The sequence below is a fragment of the Schistocerca serialis genome, chromosome 1, assembly GCF_023864345.2.
Source record: "Schistocerca serialis cubense isolate TAMUIC-IGC-003099 chromosome 1, iqSchSeri2.2, whole genome shotgun sequence".
Classification (NCBI taxonomy): domain Eukaryota; kingdom Metazoa; phylum Arthropoda; class Insecta; order Orthoptera; family Acrididae; genus Schistocerca; species Schistocerca serialis.
In genome coordinates this window covers 316,169,919-316,188,485 of record NC_064638.1, presented here as the reverse complement: position 1 = coordinate 316,188,485, position 18,567 = coordinate 316,169,919, and the positions used below count along the sequence as shown (strand labels likewise).

The 18,567-nt window shown below is 39.5% G+C and overlaps 1 protein-coding gene across 2 annotated transcripts in view; it reads left to right on the top strand.

Moving 5' to 3' along the window:
- LOC126469743 (D-2-hydroxyglutarate dehydrogenase, mitochondrial) overlaps positions 1–18,567 on the top strand; it is a 62,667-nt gene that overhangs the window by 9,394 nt on the left and 34,706 nt on the right. For both annotated transcript variants that reach the window (XM_050096965.1, XM_050096958.1), the window contains exons 2-3: positions 2,829–3,105; positions 9,016–9,213. In XM_050096965.1, coding sequence (XP_049952922.1) covers positions 2,835–3,105; positions 9,016–9,213 — 469 coding nt within the window. In that variant the 5' untranslated portion in view covers positions 2,829–2,834. The remainder of the gene's footprint in view (positions 1–2,828; positions 3,106–9,015; positions 9,214–18,567) is intronic.

The window sequence follows — 18,567 nt, the reverse complement described above, 5'->3', positions numbered from 1 at the left end:
GTTTTCAGAATCTGTGCTGGCTGGCACTAATGAGGTCATTCTGTTAGAGATCTCACTATGTTTGACCTTCTAAATATATTATTCCTTCCTAAATATATTATTACATCACTATGAACCGTTTCCCTTTATTATGGACCAAGTACAGTTACAACAAAAGGTTAGAGAAAGGGAGGCTAACATTTGATACCAGTATATCTTTTTCCTGGAAAAATCTCTAAATCAGTTTTTTCACAATCTCTGAATGTTTGCACATATCCAAGGCTCATATTCATGCTTATTGTTAACTGCACAACATAATACACTGCGAAGATCTGGCACTAACTGGTTCGCCAGCTGCAACAAAATGACAATGAGCCATGCGTTTCCTCCGGGGTTACTTCTACAGCTTCAGTGGGAACTGTGAAATGGAGCAACTGTTTCTAAACTGTCAATACACCTGCCTCTGTGTTCTCTTGGCACACTAAATGGAGTCTGGCACAATAAAGTCAAAAAGGAGGAAGGTAGTAACAGACATCCCCCATGGTTCGGTATTAAGACCTATATCCTTTTCACTGTATGCAAATGTGTCATCAGTGTTGTCATACTGCAAATACCAAATGTACACTGATGACCTCCAATTGTATCTAAGTGCAAAACCAATGAACCTGAAGATGGCTATTAAGAATCTTAATACCAACCTTTATGCAGTATCAAAATAGGTGCAGAATATAGGGTTAAAGCTCATCCCATCCAAAACCCAAGATGTAGTGTTTGATCATTCTATGCTCATTAGCGCAAAATATCAGGAATCCCCACCATCTTTAACCCTAAATTGGACAAAGATTAACTTGTCTCCTTCGGTAGAGAGTCTACGAGCAATAACAGATGAAAATTTCAGTTGGACAGAGCTTGTAACTTCAATGTGCAAGAAAACGTAAGCATCTCTCCATGCCCTACAAAAATATAAAAAACTATTCCACCTTGACGTGAAAAAGAAACTTGTACAAATACTTATAATTATTGATTACAGTGATATATCCTGAGAGGATTTAGCCAGGAAAGCTCACAGTTCCTGATTGTGATTGCCTGTGTTCAGTATATCTGTGATATCTGACTTTTTGATAGTATTTCATCATCATATGTTCAGCAATCCTGGCTGCCCACAGACAAGAATAGATTTTTCCATACCCTCTATCTTCTCTATGTCTTATTAATGAACACTGTCCCCCATATCATTCCTTGACCTTAATGCTCTTACCGGAACAACATGGCGCAAACACCCCTTCACATCAGAGCAAAATCATTTCCGTCCCACTCCATTGTTCAGCCACTTTCTTGAAATCCTTCTCAGTAGCAGAACCCTTAGAGAATTGAATAACATCTCCAGCTTCAGAAGACAGTTAATGACATATCTACTGAAACAACAATAAGGATTATCATTGTTCCTGTACATGCTAGTTCCCTTGTACATCTTTCCCAACCATATCTTCCTGTTATCACAGTATTCTCGGATGGTGCAGTTTCCTTAAATCTCCTTTCCTCAGAACTCGCTGAATCAGATGATTATAAAAATGTAAAAAATTTTTGTATACAGTTGCATAACATTATGGCTGCCACATGAACAAGCATGATTGCACTCCATGCGTGAGTTTGGAGCTGAGGTCCCTATTGTACATTGTTCTATGTTTTACACACAATCTGCTCCATATACTTTATCATATAAAACATAGTTTTGTTCTTCATTACTACACAAACTAAGGACATCCGTTGGAGGTACACCTCTGTCTTGATTAGAACTAGTCCTAAGAACTGAATAAAGCTCTTGTATTCTGTCCAAGAGAAACATTTATCCTAAAAAGACCTAATAGTAATATTGGAAATTATTGGGATTGGACCATACAAGTAACCGCATACTGAAAATATTCGGGTGCAGACTATACTGTGTGTCATTTGAAGGGCAACAAATCCATCATATTCATGTGTGATTATCCCCATCCTGCTGAGCAACCCCTTGAGCTCTGTATTTATGTGTTCAACAGAGTGCTTTGTCCAAGGATTGTCATATTGCTGACAGAGTGACAGTCATCACATTAGTGTGAAGGGCTTTATCAGCAGTGTGGCTGATATTAGATTCAGCTGCATGATTGACATTATTCATGCCCGTCTTTTCCCAGTAATTACTACATAATCTTGTTTAGAAATATCTTTCCACAGAGAGTCAAAACCACAAATGATTTTGCTGGATCTGTACTCTGTCTATTGTAATTGACATGGTCACAGTTCTTTTGCTGTTTTATTGTTTAAAAATCCAGACTATTATTTTTAAAAAAGTTTTATGTTTATACTTACATTAAACAAAAGGTAGAAACTAATATGTTGACATGCTGTAAAACAATGTACATAGTTTGGAGTGAATTATTAATGCCAGTGTACACACTCACAACATACAGAGGAAGAACAATGTATGAAGTGCTTCATGAATATATAGAAGTACACCTCACAAATTTAAAATGCTTGAAGAATGACCTCAGTACCTGCATATCAAGTTACCAAGAAATCTGCCTAAAAACCTGCATGTTAGTGTGCATGACACAAACTCTATAAAGGAACTCAAATATTATATGGTGGAAAAGGGATTTTACAATGTTAGAAAGTGCTTATTACATTAAATTTTTATGTATTATTGTTTACAATCGATGATGATTGTGCAGTCAAAATATATATATAAACTTGTTATGAAGAGACCATATTGTGTAATCCAACCTAGATATGGCATGTAAATATTGGCATATTACTTCATTTATATCTTCTGTAATCTTGACTGATTTTTTTTTCTTGTTTATTGTCAGGCCACCATGCATATCCAGATGGCTGCTCGCTTCTTGTTGGTGCGCAGCTCTCCCAGCAGGGTCATTTCAGTGAGCCAGGCAAGGCATCTCTCTACCAAAGCTGCACAATCTGTTGAACTGACTTCAGAAAGGTACCCAGATGTCAGAAGAGGAAATTTTAGTAAACTCAGTCCAGGGCATATTAGTTTCTTTGAGAGCATTCTAGGGAAAAACCGTGTCTTAACTGATCGAGCTGATGTAGAGAGTTACAATGTGGACTGGATGAAGATGGTTAGAGGTAAGTTTTTTGATTGTTTTCCATTACTTGAAAAAAATGTGTTGGTGTTTTATCTTATTCTTAAAACTATCTGTAGATATTTAGTAGAATGAGTATGGGGAAGTTATTCAGCATGCAAATCCTGGTACACAACTTCTTCAATACCAAGTGTAGGTCTATCCTTACATGCCTGTGGCCAAGAGTTGAAGCTTCTACCAGTTTTGCCTTAGCAAAAGACATGAGATCACGGAAGAAAGAGGAGTAATGGATGGTATTGCCTTACTCCAGGGGTGGGCAAATAGTAGCCAGCGGGCCACATGCAGCCCGCTAGTTGTTATTGTGTGGCCCGGCAGGACTTTAAGAAAAATTCGCCTTGACTCGAAATTTCCTTTCCGTGCATGAGCTAAGATTTCCACTAGGATGGCCAGATGAATGTGCATGTGCAGTGTAGATATTAATCATACAGTGCTTTCCCAGCTGATCTGGTTTATTTCCATGTTGTCTGTGCAATAATAAACATATACATTTCCAACTTTAGTGGAACCATGAACACTCTAGAAAAAATTTAAAACCAGTGATTAATATCGTCTGTTTAATGAAGAATGGACAAACACATACTTCTTGTTGACACATGGAATAAAGCAGTTTGTTTATGATGTCTTGAAAAGATAGCCATGTTTAAGGAGTACAATCCAAAACAACATTACACGATGAAACTGCAAATTTTCCAAGGAAGGATGTAAAATAAAAGCTGTGTTGTGCGTGAAAAGGCTGAAGAAGCAACAAACATTATTTACAAAGCAATCAGCACTTCAGAATAACACTACAGAAGGAAGTGTCAGGGTAGCATGCAACAAGCCTTTTTCAGATAGATATTAAGCTGTGTATGGTAGAGTGTGCAAGCATATTGTGTCCTGATGTTGTAAGCTAATTTGAAAGTGTTTCATTGTCAAGAAGGACTGTAATGTGGTGTATTAACTTATCTAGTGATGAACTCACAAAACAGCTGAGGACTGAAAGCGAAGATGTACTAACCCTTATCCATGCAATTAATAAAAATTCCATCACCACAGTGGAATTACTTGACCTAGAATCAGTTAAAAGTTAGAACCAATGCTCAGTACTTGCTTGAAGATGCTCTGAGTTTTGCAGAGAAAATCAGCTTGTTCTGCAACAAAATGATAAGCATTACAACAGTGAGCCCAGTGCTTTCTGTGAAAAAATGAAGATATGGTGAAACTTTTAAAAACTAGTTACAAGCACAAGAAACATAGTGGGATATTTTTTTTTTTCATTGCGCTTTAGTTCTGGAGAGTCTTTGTAAAGCTGGTCTGAACATAAAACATGTGGTAGATCCTATTGTTAGTGTTGTGAACACAATCAGAGCAAGGGCACTCTACCACCAACAGTTTGAATATCTTCATAATGATGTGGAGTCAAAGTATGAAGATGTAATTGGCCAAAACAGAGTGAGGTGGTTGAGCCAGGGCATTGCATTAAAAAGTGTCTGGACATTGCTGAATGAAATCCTATATTTCTGGGTAAAAATGTGATATATCATGATTTGGTTACAAAAATAGAATGTGAGAAGTGGAGATATGAGATGATGATCACAGCTGATATAAATATATATTTATCAGAAATTTCATAAACTGAATATGGCAATGCAGTGAGTGAGTTTGTTTGCACATGAAATCTGGTTGAATGTGAAATTATTCAAAGCAAAATTAGCTCTATTTGCAAAGCAAGCAAGTGAAGGTAGTTTTTGTCATTTTCCTTTATTAGGAATTCAAAGAGTTTGAAAGTGTTTCTACTGAGATTAGGGAGCAGTGCAGAGTTTGGAGGAAGAGTTCAGAAGAAGATTTCAAGACTTAAGAAAATTGAGCCACAGCTCAATTTGCTATCTTATCCCATCACAACTGATATTAATGTAACACATGAGGAGCTGCTGCTTGGAGTTATTGACATGCACTCGGATCGCAGTGGAAGGAAATGTTAAATGTTGTGCCAGAAGGAAATGCTTAATGTTATGACATTGGATGACTTTCACAAATAATCACCAGCTGAAAAATTTCCATGTATGAAGAAATTTGCTGTGAAATGTGCTACATATATTTGTGAGCAAAGCTATAATTTTTTTTAATCAACTTCAGTAAATATTGATGCTCCTTGACAGACATTCACTTGCAGACTGTGATGAGAATCTCAACAATCAGTCTCACTCCTAATACCTAAAAACTGTAAGAAAGTGTGATAGGATACATTTGACTCCTTAAACTGATTCTAAAATTAAATTTGCTTTCAGACATAGATTAAAAAACTAGCAAAATAAATAAATTGCATAATATGACTATATATTTATTGATTTTTTTATTGGACAATTTATACCTTTTCTGAAATGCAAATTTAATTAATGAACGTAACCTTTTAAAAGGTGAGGCCCTCCACTAACCTCCGCTTTCACAAGTGACCCCGGGCTGAAACAGTTTCCCACCTCTGCTTTACACTGTATTCTTTCTGCTGCCCCATGTTCCTGCTGTCTCTGTCCACCGACAACACAGGATTCAAGATGCTCTCTGAGAGCTTCTAATATTCACAAGTCGACATAGCTAAGTCATCATATCTGACATAAAATTGATGCCCTAGTCTCTGATGGCAGCTTCTGGTGTGTAATTTTGAATAACTATTGCATCACTATTCCCTTTATCAGTTGCAGACTGTGTCTTGGGAGTAAACTATTGCCAGTTGGTTCAAAGTTCCACTCACTCTGACATTCTTCAAGGGTTGTACCAGGATGTTTCGTTGCACAAAGTGTGTGACTGAGCATCTCTGCATTCATGTGAGCATTGCCAAGTCAGTGTATTACTGCAGTTTGTAATCAGACTCACTCAATCACAACAACCAACTCATTAGATGGCTTCAGAGATCCTGAAATCCAAGTGGGCATTTAAAAGCAGCATGGTTTACAACCAGTTTGAAATTGCACCCTTACATTTAGCAATGGAAAAGTATTACACCATGTATTAGACTCAGCATTTCTGTTTCTGAAGGGGTGTAATCCTGCTCATCATAGATTCAGCTTCCATTATCGGTTGGTTCCAAGGTATTCCCTTTCATTCACCTCTTGGCTCAGCACACATCCTAAAGTACAGTTTCTTGCATCACCTGGCAAGATGAGTTGGTGTCTGCTGCTGCACAGTGGGCTGCCAATGCTAGACATTTTAGGCTGAACAGATCAGTATTTGCTGTTGTTAAGTCCACATTCTTTTCCCTTTTCCATTCCTGTAAGTGCATGAGTTTTTCCTTGGCGCAGTGTCGTGAGCAGGTTCCTGGCAGTGAATTTTGAGGCTGTCAGGTTACCATGTGATTCCCACGAAAATTTTCAATTCCAGGGAACATGCTGGTTGACTGGTCTGAAGAACACAACCTCCATCATGTTTTTGATGCTAAAGATCATTGTACATTTCCTTCTGGTGCCTGGAGGACAGGTCATACAGATGCTGTTCATTATATGTAACGGACTGAAACATTTGAGCCCTTAAGCTTCCGCACATCAAAGGAAAAAACCTGGTCTCTGCTGAAAAAACTTGGAGGTGCCAACCCACCAGACTGCAGGAAGGAGGCTGTTACTTCCAAGCAAGTAGCACATAACATTGTGACCATGTCTAGAACTCATCAGATTCAATCACACACAATGAATGTCAAAAAGGAATTGAAGACTCTCAAATTAGCCTGTAAACCTGAGTCAGACTACTGCAGACCATTCAGCAACGCGGAATAATGACGGCTCTCAAAGAAAAGGAAGTGGCGAAAGCACCTGGTTTTGACAGCATTCATTCAGAATCCCTAATCCACATGGGAAGCATGCAACAAATTGGCTAGCTGTATTCTTTACTGATGTCCTCCAAACTCATAATATTCCCCACAACGTGAAAAGAGCAAAATCACAGCTATTTTGAAATCAGGTCAACCAAATGACAAACCACAAATCTACTGACCCATTACTTTACTTGCCACTGTATATAAACTTTTGGAAAGAATGAATACTGTATAACAGAATCAGCCACAACATATTTCAAAACCTCTCCAAACTAGATCTAACAGTGGCCTGTGATACTGTTTGGAGGCAAGGGGTTATGTTCAAACTTTAAGGAATCATGCCATGTCTTAAAATTGGAAACCTCATCAGTGCTATGTTAAGCAGTAGAAGCTTCCAAGTTCTAATGGGTAATAAGTTGAGTTCTCTAATGAAGCTTAACAATTGCCTTCCACAACGATCAGTGCTAGCCCCTTTTCTGTTTTCTCTGTGTACAGCAGACGTGCATAAGACAACATTAAGGAAGTTTGGATATGCTGATGATTTGGGTCTTGCTGCGACTCACAAAGACCTGGTTGTTACTGAGTCTGTCTTGACTGAAGACCTACAAATTGTTGGCCAATACGTCTGGAACTGGAGGTTGCAGCCAAGTGCTGCCAAAACAGAAGACCAGCTTCCACTGTAACAACAGGCTTGCAAACAAGAAAATAAAGGTATATCCTCTTTAAGGGAAACAGCTGTGCCCTAACAATAGTCCATGTTATCTAGAGGTCACTCTAGACAGGATGCTCAGCTTCAAAGAGCACGTACTGAAAACTGCTACTAAGATGAAGTCAAGAAACTACATCTTACAGAAGATTAGTGGCATGGCAGGGGCCCATCAGCTCCAACACAGAGGACATCTATGCTTGGACTGTTATACCCTGTGGCAATATATTGCACTGCAGTCTGGATCAACAGCCCATACACCAGACTCTTCAATACACAGCTCAACCAGAGTATGCTCTTCATCGCAGGAATAATCAGAAATACTCCAACTTTCTGCCCATCTATTCTCAGCCATGTAGCTCCCACACTTTTGTGCCATGAAGCTGCTCTCAAGTGGGAGTTTACCAAAATAGCTGGTGATCCATACATCCCTATACATGAGGACATTCTTGTACTCAGTAAAAACAGACTTTACCCCTGTCCCCCACCTCTACAAGGTGCAAAATCTGTGGTTGACGATGGAGTAACAACAGCAGACAGAATATAGACAGAAATATGACAGAAAAACGCCATCCCAGAACAGTTGAAGATTTCGTGCATCTCGACCAGGTCACCAGGGTTTTAAAGAGCATCACAAGATCTGGTCTACACTCAACAAAATAAGAACAAATAGTGGAAGATGTGCTGACTCAGTGTACAGATGGGGATTAACAACATTGCCCAGCTGTGACTGGTTCAGAATGACAAACTGTTCAGCACATCATATGTATGTGCCAGAATCGATCCTTTACTGGCCATTTAGTTGTGTATGTTCAGCAGTTGTACATAAGCTTGTGACCTTCTGTGCTTTGTAAACATTGTAAATTTAACTGACTTATAATCATGTCTTTATTTTCTGTGTGTTAAATATCTCTATATTTATAGTTAAAGAAAAAAATGTTTCCTTGTGTGACGTAACACTAGCCATCTACTAAATAAAATGAATAATGCTGATGGGCACTATAAAACCCAAATATCCTTCTAAGACAAGTTTATGTTCCTAAAAAAATACAGAAGCAAATTGTAGATTATGATAAGTGTATCAAAAATAAATAGATTTATGTACAGAAATAGTAAAAGGTATGTAATTATATGTGGAATATGCACTGTTTTTATTGCTCTTTTTAATTAGAATTTTCTTTTCTGAGGATGGTTCTAGAAGGAATAGAAAAATGAGGCACAAGAAAATCGATCATTTAAAAATTCAGTTAAAGATAAAGGTTTAATAGGGGTAAATGTAGGCTCAGCAGAAATATTACATCGTTGTTCCTCTGCTTAATGTTGTTAGTACAGTAGTACTAGAGCAGAAAGACTTTTGAAAGTTATTATTATTATTGGCTCAAATATACTTTTCAAATATGTTTCAGGAGCTAGTGAAGTTGTATTAAAACCAAAGACAACAGAAGAAGTTTCCAAAATTTTGAAGTTCTGCAATGAGGAGAACTTGGCTGTTTGTCCTCAAGGGGGCAACACTGGTCTTGTAGGAGGAAGTGTCCCAGTTTTTGATGAAGTTATTCTCTCTACTACCCTTATGAATGAAATAATAAGTATTGATGAAGTTTCGGGTGAGTGACCAAACTAATATTTTAAAAGTAATCTTGTTATCTTTCAAAGAAATATTAGATCATAAGAATGTATTAAAACATTCTCAGGCTGAACATTTAGGTTTATTTTTGTTTACAATGATCTCTTTCTGTATGTATGATTGGCCTGGTGACTTTGACACTGTTATTTCAAGATAGATTCCAGTTCTTAAGGCCATCAGATAACTTTCATGCATAATAGGAAGTCACTAAGTGCTAATGTAGTGTCATTTTTCTGTAGTTGTATATCGTATGAAACAGATTAAATTTCTTCTTAGGCTTGCTTCATTTAGTTTTGCTCTTGCAACACATCAGTAAGTTATGGAATACATGAAGAAGCTCAAGATTTTTGAGATACCTCTTGAAATTTGTACAAGGCCAAATATATTTGGTTAAGTGCACATAGTTGAACGCTCAGCAGTCACTATTATAAGGCCACTGTTTTTCTTTATTTACGGCTGTTCATTCTCTCTAGTGAATATACTGTAAAGAATACCACAGCCATAATCTTGACCATAATGAAGATTTAAGCAGGCTGCTACTGTTTGAATCTAAAGACTGGCAACCAACCATTGTAAGTGGAAACCCTTCTGTAGCGTTTCATAATGCAAAAGGCTGAAACTGGCAATGCAAAATTATATGGAATCACAATTAGGAAATAATTTTTTCTTTCTTCAAATATTAACAACATTTGGAAAATTCACTGTGGTCGACATATGTTGAATTGATACTTAAAACCAAAGTTTTTCACAAAGACTATTGATTTTTGTGGGAACTGAAACTGAAGCTTTTCGGAAGAAAGGGTATAACATAATGGAATACGAATTATGTAGTGGTAAGAACTTCCAGGCAAAAAGAGGGAAAAAATAATAAAACAGACATAGGTAAATGATGTTTCTTTCTCTGTTGCGCAAAGAAAAAGTGCATCATACACAGAGCCCTTCTGAGGAAAGAGCCACAATGGTGTTATTTACATAGGCCAGATAGTTTGCAGTAAGCCATGAAACGAGTTATCTGTCCCAGGAAAAATTTATATGCCTCCTCCTCAGCATATCTGCTTCCTCATATTCCCAACCCCATAAATAACCTACTCTTCAACAGTTGTCATACCTCCTTAACTCAGAGCTAGCCTTCAGGCACAACCACTACAAAATAGTCTGTTTTTGTATAATTTATTATCTGCTACACCACCAAATGCTACAATTTCCCCAAAATTTCATAAGTATGTTGTGAATTTGGTTGACAGAGGACCTGGTTTCATATCCTTCTCTGACAGCTTAATAAATTACTTCCCAAATGTTACTGTATACATTGGAGGAAAACTTTAACTAATCATCAAAATGTTCAAGTGTATATATTATGTGATGGTCTAACCCTGTTTGCTTATATAGTTTCTAAGTTAATTCAGCATGAGAAACAGAGACTCACAACTGAGTCCTGATGCTGTATCCCACTTTAAGTAGCACTTTCTCTAATCAAAAGCTCTGCTGAGGCCCTGACTTCATCCTGAGAGCCTGACTTCATCCACACTCCATCATTTTTCCTGCTACCCATCCCTTCCCAACAAGTCATCTTATATCTTAGCTACTGTTTTCAGTTTTGTATGTTAAATTGTGTTTAATTATTTAAATTGGGTTATATCATAGAGTTTGAGTCATCCTGTCCACAGATATTCTCAAGGAACATATAGCATCTGTGCCACACAAAAGTATTAATTTCAGATAATACTTGTGTTTTAGACCCTACCAATACATTAATAATCTTGAAAATGTTGCCTTGATTATCAGTGTGAACAAACTATTCTGGGCTTGACCAAAACATGTAGAAGATGAATTAATTTTGTTTTTGTTAGAAGAGCATTCACTAACCATTCTAATCTTACAAGTTCTTAGAAATAATTTTACATTGTCTTGCAAACGTTCATCTATCAACCTTTTCTGGCTATATGATTTATTTATTTATTTTCAAATGGTTTTTCTGTATACTTTAGCTTCACTGCTTCTGTAATAACACTACACATTTTGGACAGTTTCCAGTGTCTGGCCGGGTCTGTTTGAAACATAAGTCTCTCCTTGTCTTCTGTCTTGCCACCGTCTCTCCATCTTCACCTTGTTCCAGTCTTCTCCTTTCTTCTGGACGCATTCCTCCACTCCTTTCAACCATCTGCCTCTTGGTCTTCCTCTTGGTCTCTTTCCTTCCAGTTTCATCTTGTGTATCCTCCTGGGTATTGTCTTCTTATCCATTCGCTTAAGGTGCCAATACCATCTCAGCCTTGATTTCTCTGTCTCCTCCTGTAATGGTTCCACCTTCATTAACTCTCTGATCCCCTCATTTCTTAACCTGGCTGCCTTTGTCTCTCCAATACTGTTCCTCAAGAATTTCATCTCACTCGCTTGTACTTTGCTTTTCTCTCTTCCTTGCGTAAGCCAGGTTTCAGATGCATATGTCAGGATCGGGACGTAGTATGACTGGTATATAACTTTTTTACTGATTTGGATTTGGGGTACATCCTTGCTCCATATCAGGCTTCTGACACTCTTCACTCTTCTGAAATGCTTCTGCTCCCTCTCCCCCCCCCCCCCCACCCCCCCTCCCCCTACTCATTAATTTCTCTGTCATTTTTTCCATCTTCCTGTATCAGGCTTCCTAGCTGCTTGAAACTCTCAACTCTCCTCAACCGTTCCCCACCAATTATTATTTCAGTTGTTCCTCTTCTCCTTTGTTCTTGTTATGATAATCACCTCACTCTTACTTATACTAAATTTCGTCCCATATTCTTATACTGTTCATTCCCATACTTCCAACTGCTCTTGTACTTCCTCCTCCTTATTCCCCCAAATCATCAGATCATCTGCAAACACCATAGCTTTTATCTTTCCTGCACCAATTACTTGTGCTACTGTATTCATTGTATCATCCATCACTACAATGAAGAGTAATGGTGAAAGTGTACTTTCCTGCCTCAAACCATTCTTCTGTCCAGTCCAATCTGATTTCTCTCCTACCACTTCCACACAGCTCACACTTCCATGGTACATTTCCATTATCTTCCAAATACTCTGTATTGCTACTCCTTGTTTCTCCAGGGCTTTCCACACTTTGCTTCTACGTATAGTACCATATGCTTGTTCAATGTCCAGGAAGGTCATTAGTAGATCTATTCCATATTCATAACACTGTTCTTGCAGTTGTCTTACAACAAAAATTAAATCCACTGTGGATCTTCCTGTTCTGAAGTCATGTTGCTCTTCTCTCATCCCTCCTTCTAATTGTGCCTGAATTCGTGCTTCCAAAATTTTCTCAAAATCTTTGCACAATGACTCATCAATGTTATCCCCCAATAGTTCTTGCACTCTTTTTCTATTTCTCTTCTTAAATATTGGGACAATTATTCCCTTCTTCCAGTCTTCTGGGGTCATCTTCTGTCTCCACACAATTTTCATTACTTGATATAACCATTGTATCCCCACCGCTTCTGCTGTTCTCACCATCTCTGCACTTAGCTCATCCAGGCCTGGTGACTTCCCTCCCTTCATCTTGCCCAATGCCTCTTCCACTTCTCCCCATGTAATGTCTTTCTCTATTTGCTGTTCCTCCTCAGCTTGTTCCTCCTCACTCAGGTCTCCATTTGGGTTCAGGAGTTCTTCAAAATACTCCTTCCACATATTCTTGAGTTCCCCCTTATTCCCTACATCTTGGCCTCTTTTGTTCATAACTTGTTGTACTGTTCATCCTCTTACTTTTAATCACTGTCCTCCATCATTCTGGTTCCCTGTTCTGTAACAACACAAACTCTTTAATTCAGAAAGAAAAAAAATCTGTAACTAACACGAATTTACTGCAATTCAGTTTCAATGCAGACATCTCATAACCCATTTAATGAAAATATAAAATAATAGCACCAAATTTATGTTTTACCATTTTCTAACCTACATGTCACACCAATCACAAACATTACAGAAATCATGTTTAGTAGGAATGGTTCGGTTCAACATCATTTACTTGCAAAATATTTGACCAGCCAAACATCTGCAACTGAGGAACATATTAATTGAACAAAAATCTGCTTCAGTCGTGAGTGATTTCTTATTTATTACACAATATTATGAAAAAAGATAGATTGCTCCTCACTATATAGCTGAGATGTTAAGTCGCAGATGGGTACAACGAAAAAACTGTCAAACAAATAAGCTTACTGCCAAAAAGGCTTTTGTTGCAATTGCACAACACACACACACACACACACACACACACACACACACACACACACACACACACACACACAATCACAGCCTCTGGCTGCTGAGGCCAGACTGTGAGCAGCAGGGCATGATGGGAGAAGAAATCTGGGTGGTGTGTATAAGGAGTAGGCTGGGGTGGGTAGGAGGAGGAATAGAAGGGTAGGGGTGGTAGACAGTAAAACACTGCTTGTGGGAGCATACATGGATGAGGTGGAGAGAGGGTAGGGCAGCTAGGTGCAGTCAGGAGGTTAGACATAGGGCTAGAAGGGAAGGTGGGCAGCGGAAAAGCAGAGATGTAAAAAGACTTGGTATGTTGATAGAATAGAAGGTTGTGTAGTGCAAAAGTGGGCACAGGGAAAGGGATAGATGGATGTACAATACTCACTAACGAAAGTTGAGGCCAGAAAGGTTACTGGAATGTAGGATATACTACAGGTAGAATTCCCACCTGCACAATTCAGAAAGAGTGATGTTGGTAAGAAGTATCCAATGACACAGGTTGTGAAGCAGTAATTAAATTTAAGAACAATGTGATGGGCAATGTGCTTAGCACCTGTGTGGTCTAGATGTTTCTTGGCCACAGTTTGTCAGTGGCCATTCAAGCGGACAGATGGCTTGTAGGTCATCAGGCCCATGTAGAATGCAGCACAGTGGTTGCATATCCCTGCAATAGACCTAGATGCTAGACCTGTCCTGTACTTCCTCCCACCACCACCTACTCCAGTCTAGTTACAAGTATTACTTATCCCATCAGAGGCAGGGCTATCTGAGAAACCAGTTATGTGATCTACAAGCTGAGCTGCAACCACTGTGCTGCATTCTATATGGGATGAGGCAAAGGGGTTGGGAGCAGGGTTTTGTATAGGGATGGACAAGGATACTGTGTATGTTCAGTGGGTGGTGGAATACCACCATGGGAGGAATGGTAAGGATAGTGGGGAGGACAGTCCTCAGTTCAGTGCACAGCAAGAGGTCATTGAATCCCTGACATAGAATGTGATTCAGTTGCTCCAGCCCTGGATGGTACTGGGTCATGAGGAGAATACTCCTCTTTGGCCAGATAGTGGGATTTTGGGAAGTGGAGCATGACTGAAGAAATAAGACATGATGTTTCTGTTTACAGTCTGTGAAAACCTCAGTGCAACTCTTGGTATATTTTGAGAGTGTCTGCTTGTCACTACAGATGTGTTGGACATGGGCGGCTAGGCTGTATGGAAGGGACTTCTTGGTATGGAATGGGTGACAGTTGTCGAAGTGGAGGTATTGCTGGTTACTGGTTGTTGGTAAGTTTGATTGGACAGAGGGACTGATGTAGCCATCTTTAAGGTAGACGTCAACACTGAGGAAGGTGACTTGTTGGGTTGAGGAGGACAGGGTGAAGCAAATGAGGGAGAAGGTATTGAGGTTCTGGAAGAATGTGGTTGGGGTGTCCTCAGTCCAGATCACAAAGATGTTATCAATAAATCTGGACCAGCAGTGCCTCCAATTCAACAGCAGTCACCCATTCCATACCAAGAAGTCTCTTCCATACTGCCTAGCCACCCATGGCTGTAGCAAGTGACGAGTAGCCCTCTCGAAAAATACCAAAGGTCCCACTGAGGCCTTCACAGACCATAATTACCCTCCCAATCTTGTACAGAAACAGGTCTCCCATGCCTTGTCTCTCCCGTTACCCCCACCTCCCAAAGTCCTACTGTCCAGCCACAGGGGAGCATTCCCCTCTTGATACAGTACCACCAGGACTGGAGCAACCAAACCACATTCTCCACCAGGGTTTCAGCTACTTCTTGTTGTGCCCTGAAATGAGAAATGTGCTTCACATTATCCATCCCATCTTTCTCACAGCGATTCCACCACCCACCGAACTTACATAATATCTTCGTCTGTCCCTACACAACCCCTGCTCCTAACCTCCTAACCCCTTGCCTCATGGCTCATACCCCAGAAATATACCTAGATGCAAGACCTGTTCCATACATTGTCCAACCACCACCTACTCCAATCTAGTCACAAGCATCACCTATCCTATCAGAGGCAGGGCTGCCTGTGAAATCAGTCATGTGATCTACAAGCAAAGCTGAAACTACTGTGCTGCATTTTACATGTGCATGACAACCAACAAGCAGTCTATCTGCACGAATGGCCACCAACAAACTGTGGCCTAGAGACAGTTGAACCGAGCAGTTGTGGAGCACACTGCCCATCACAACATTCTTTATTTCAATGCTGCTTCACAGCCTGCACCATCTGGATCATTCCTGCCACCACCAACTTTTCTGAATTGTGCAGGTGGGAACTCTCCCTGCAGTATATCCAACATTCCAGTAACCCCCCTGGCCTCAAACTTCATTAGTCATTGTTCTACACCCACATCTTCACTTCCCTGTCCCCACTCAAGCACTACTGCCCTACCCTCTCTCCACCTGATCACTGTATGCTCCCACAAGCAGCACTTTACCATCTCCGACCCATGTCTTGCTATCCCTCCTCCTCATCACTCCAGCTTATTCCTTACCCTCACCACCCAGATTGCTTCTCCCATCATGCATTGCTACTCGCATTCTGACCTTGGCAACCAGAGACTATGGTCATGTGTCTGTGAGTTTATTTGCATGTACGTGTGTTTGTGTATGTTATCCGATTCCAACTAAGGCCTTTTTGTCCAAATCTTACTTGTCTGATGGTCTTTTTGTTATGCCTATTCTTTTCATAATATTGTCATTATTCCATCCTGGATTTTCTATTGTTTTATTTATTACGCAACTGGCTTTGAAGCCTAAAGTTCCATTTTCAGGTGCCACCCACTGCAAACAAGAGCAGGAGCTACTAGCTTACAAGATATAAGCTACTAGCTTACAAGATCTTATGTAACAAATTGAAAAGTGAAGCCTTGAAAAGTGATGTACTCGCATAATAATGGAAACATAAAAGTGTCACCATGGGGGCCCACACCCCTCACACCCATGCCAGAAAAGTGCATGGGACTGGGACAAATATGTTTACATAGAGGGGGGGACTGGGACAAAAATGAACAGGAATTTTTGCTAAACACTTATGTGTATACAGGGTGCCAATTATTGAACTATCTGAAATTAAATCGTCACAATTTCTGAACGGTTTGCATTAGGACATTCAAACTGCACAGTTGGCCGCAGTGCAATATGAGCATGCATGGTTTGGTTTAGCAACAAAGCCCACTTTCATTTGGATGGGTTTGTCAATAATTGAAATTGGCGCATTTGGGGAACGGAGAAGCTGCATTTCGCGATCGAGAAGTCTCTTCACCCTCTACGGGTGACTGTGTGGTGCACAATGTCCAGTCATGGAATGATCGGTGTGATATTCCTTGATGGCATAATGACTACCGAATGGTATGTAGAGCTTTCGGAAGATGATTTCATCACCATTGTCCAAAGTGACACTGTTATTGACAAGATGTGGTTCCTTCAAGGTGGAACTAAACACCATTAAAGCAGGAGAGAGTTTGAAGTCCTGGAGGAGCACTTTGGGGTCCATATTCTGGCTCTGGGGTCACCAGAGGCCACTGGCATGGGCCTTGATTGGCTGCTATATTCTCCGGGTCTGAACACATGCAACTCCTTTTTGTGGGGCTATATTAAAGACAAGGTGTACAGCAATCACCCCAAAACCATTGCTGAATTGAACATCCATTCAGGAGGTCATCGACAGCATTGATTTTTCTTACACCACACCATCGCCACTGATGGAAAGCATATCGAACATGTCGTAACATAAATCCGAATATCTGTAGTGATGTTTACATGTTGAATGAAGTGTGTGCATACCATAATTTATAACTAATTTACATTTTTTTCATATAGTTCAATAACTGTAACCCTGTATATTTTTATATTTAGTGTTTTAATATTAATAGTACCATGTATGAGATATAGTTTATCTCATTTTCATGACTCAATCATTTCGTTAATCCTACTGTACCTGAATTGTAGTGTTCTCATCCTTTATACATAAGCTTAGTTCTTTACTCACTTTGTTTCTGGTTTATAGCCCTTCTCACTTATTTTTATTAGATGTAGTTCTGTGTGAATTCATGGTGCTGTTTTATATGTTTACAGTTCTAATCCTGTTGTGTATATTATTTTAACCCTCACTAAGCTTTTTGTAGTAAGACTTTTTTTTGGCTCTTCAAGAAGAGTGTATATATTATTATTGATGTTAAAGGTTGGCAACATTCTACTGTCACAGTTCACTTATCACTCCAACAGCACATGCCGCATAGTATTAAAGAGACACCAACAACTTGAACAGTCCCATGTTGACATGCAGGGTCCATGGATTCATGAGGTTGTCTCCATACCCGTACACGTCTATCCGCTCAATAAAATTTGAAACTAGACTCATCTGTCTAGGTAACATGTTTCCAATCATCAACAGTCCAATTTTTGTGCTGACCGGCCCAGATGAGGCATAAAGCTTTGTATCATGCAGTCATTAAGGGTACATGAGTGGGCCTTCAGTTCTGAAAGCCCATATCGATGATGTTTTGTTGAATGGTTTGCACGCTGACATTAGTTGATGGCCCAGTCTTGAAATCTGCGGCAATTTGCAGAAGGGTTGCACATATGTCACACTGAACAATTCTCTTTAGTCATCATTGGTCCCATTTTGCAGGATCTTTTTCCAGCCATAACAATGTCAGAGATTTGATGTTTTACTGATCTTCATGGTACACTAATAAAATGGTTATACGAGGAAATCCCCAGTTCATCGCTACCTCAGATATACTATGTCCCATCGCTGGTGGACCAGCTATAACATTATGTTCAGACTCACTTAAATCTTGATAACCTGTCATTGTAGCAGCAGTAACTGGTCTAACAACCGTGCCACACACTTTTCGTATGTAGGTGCTGCCGACCACAGCACCGTATTCTGCCTGTTTACGTATCTCTGTATTTGAATATGCATGCCTATACCAGTTTCTTTGGCACTTCAGTGTATTATCCACACCTCCTGTTTTAGTTGTATTTTCATTTTTTATCTTTTTATTATGTTGCACTCCATCACACTGATTTATACAGGGTGTTAAAAAAAAAAAAAAAGGTACAGCCAA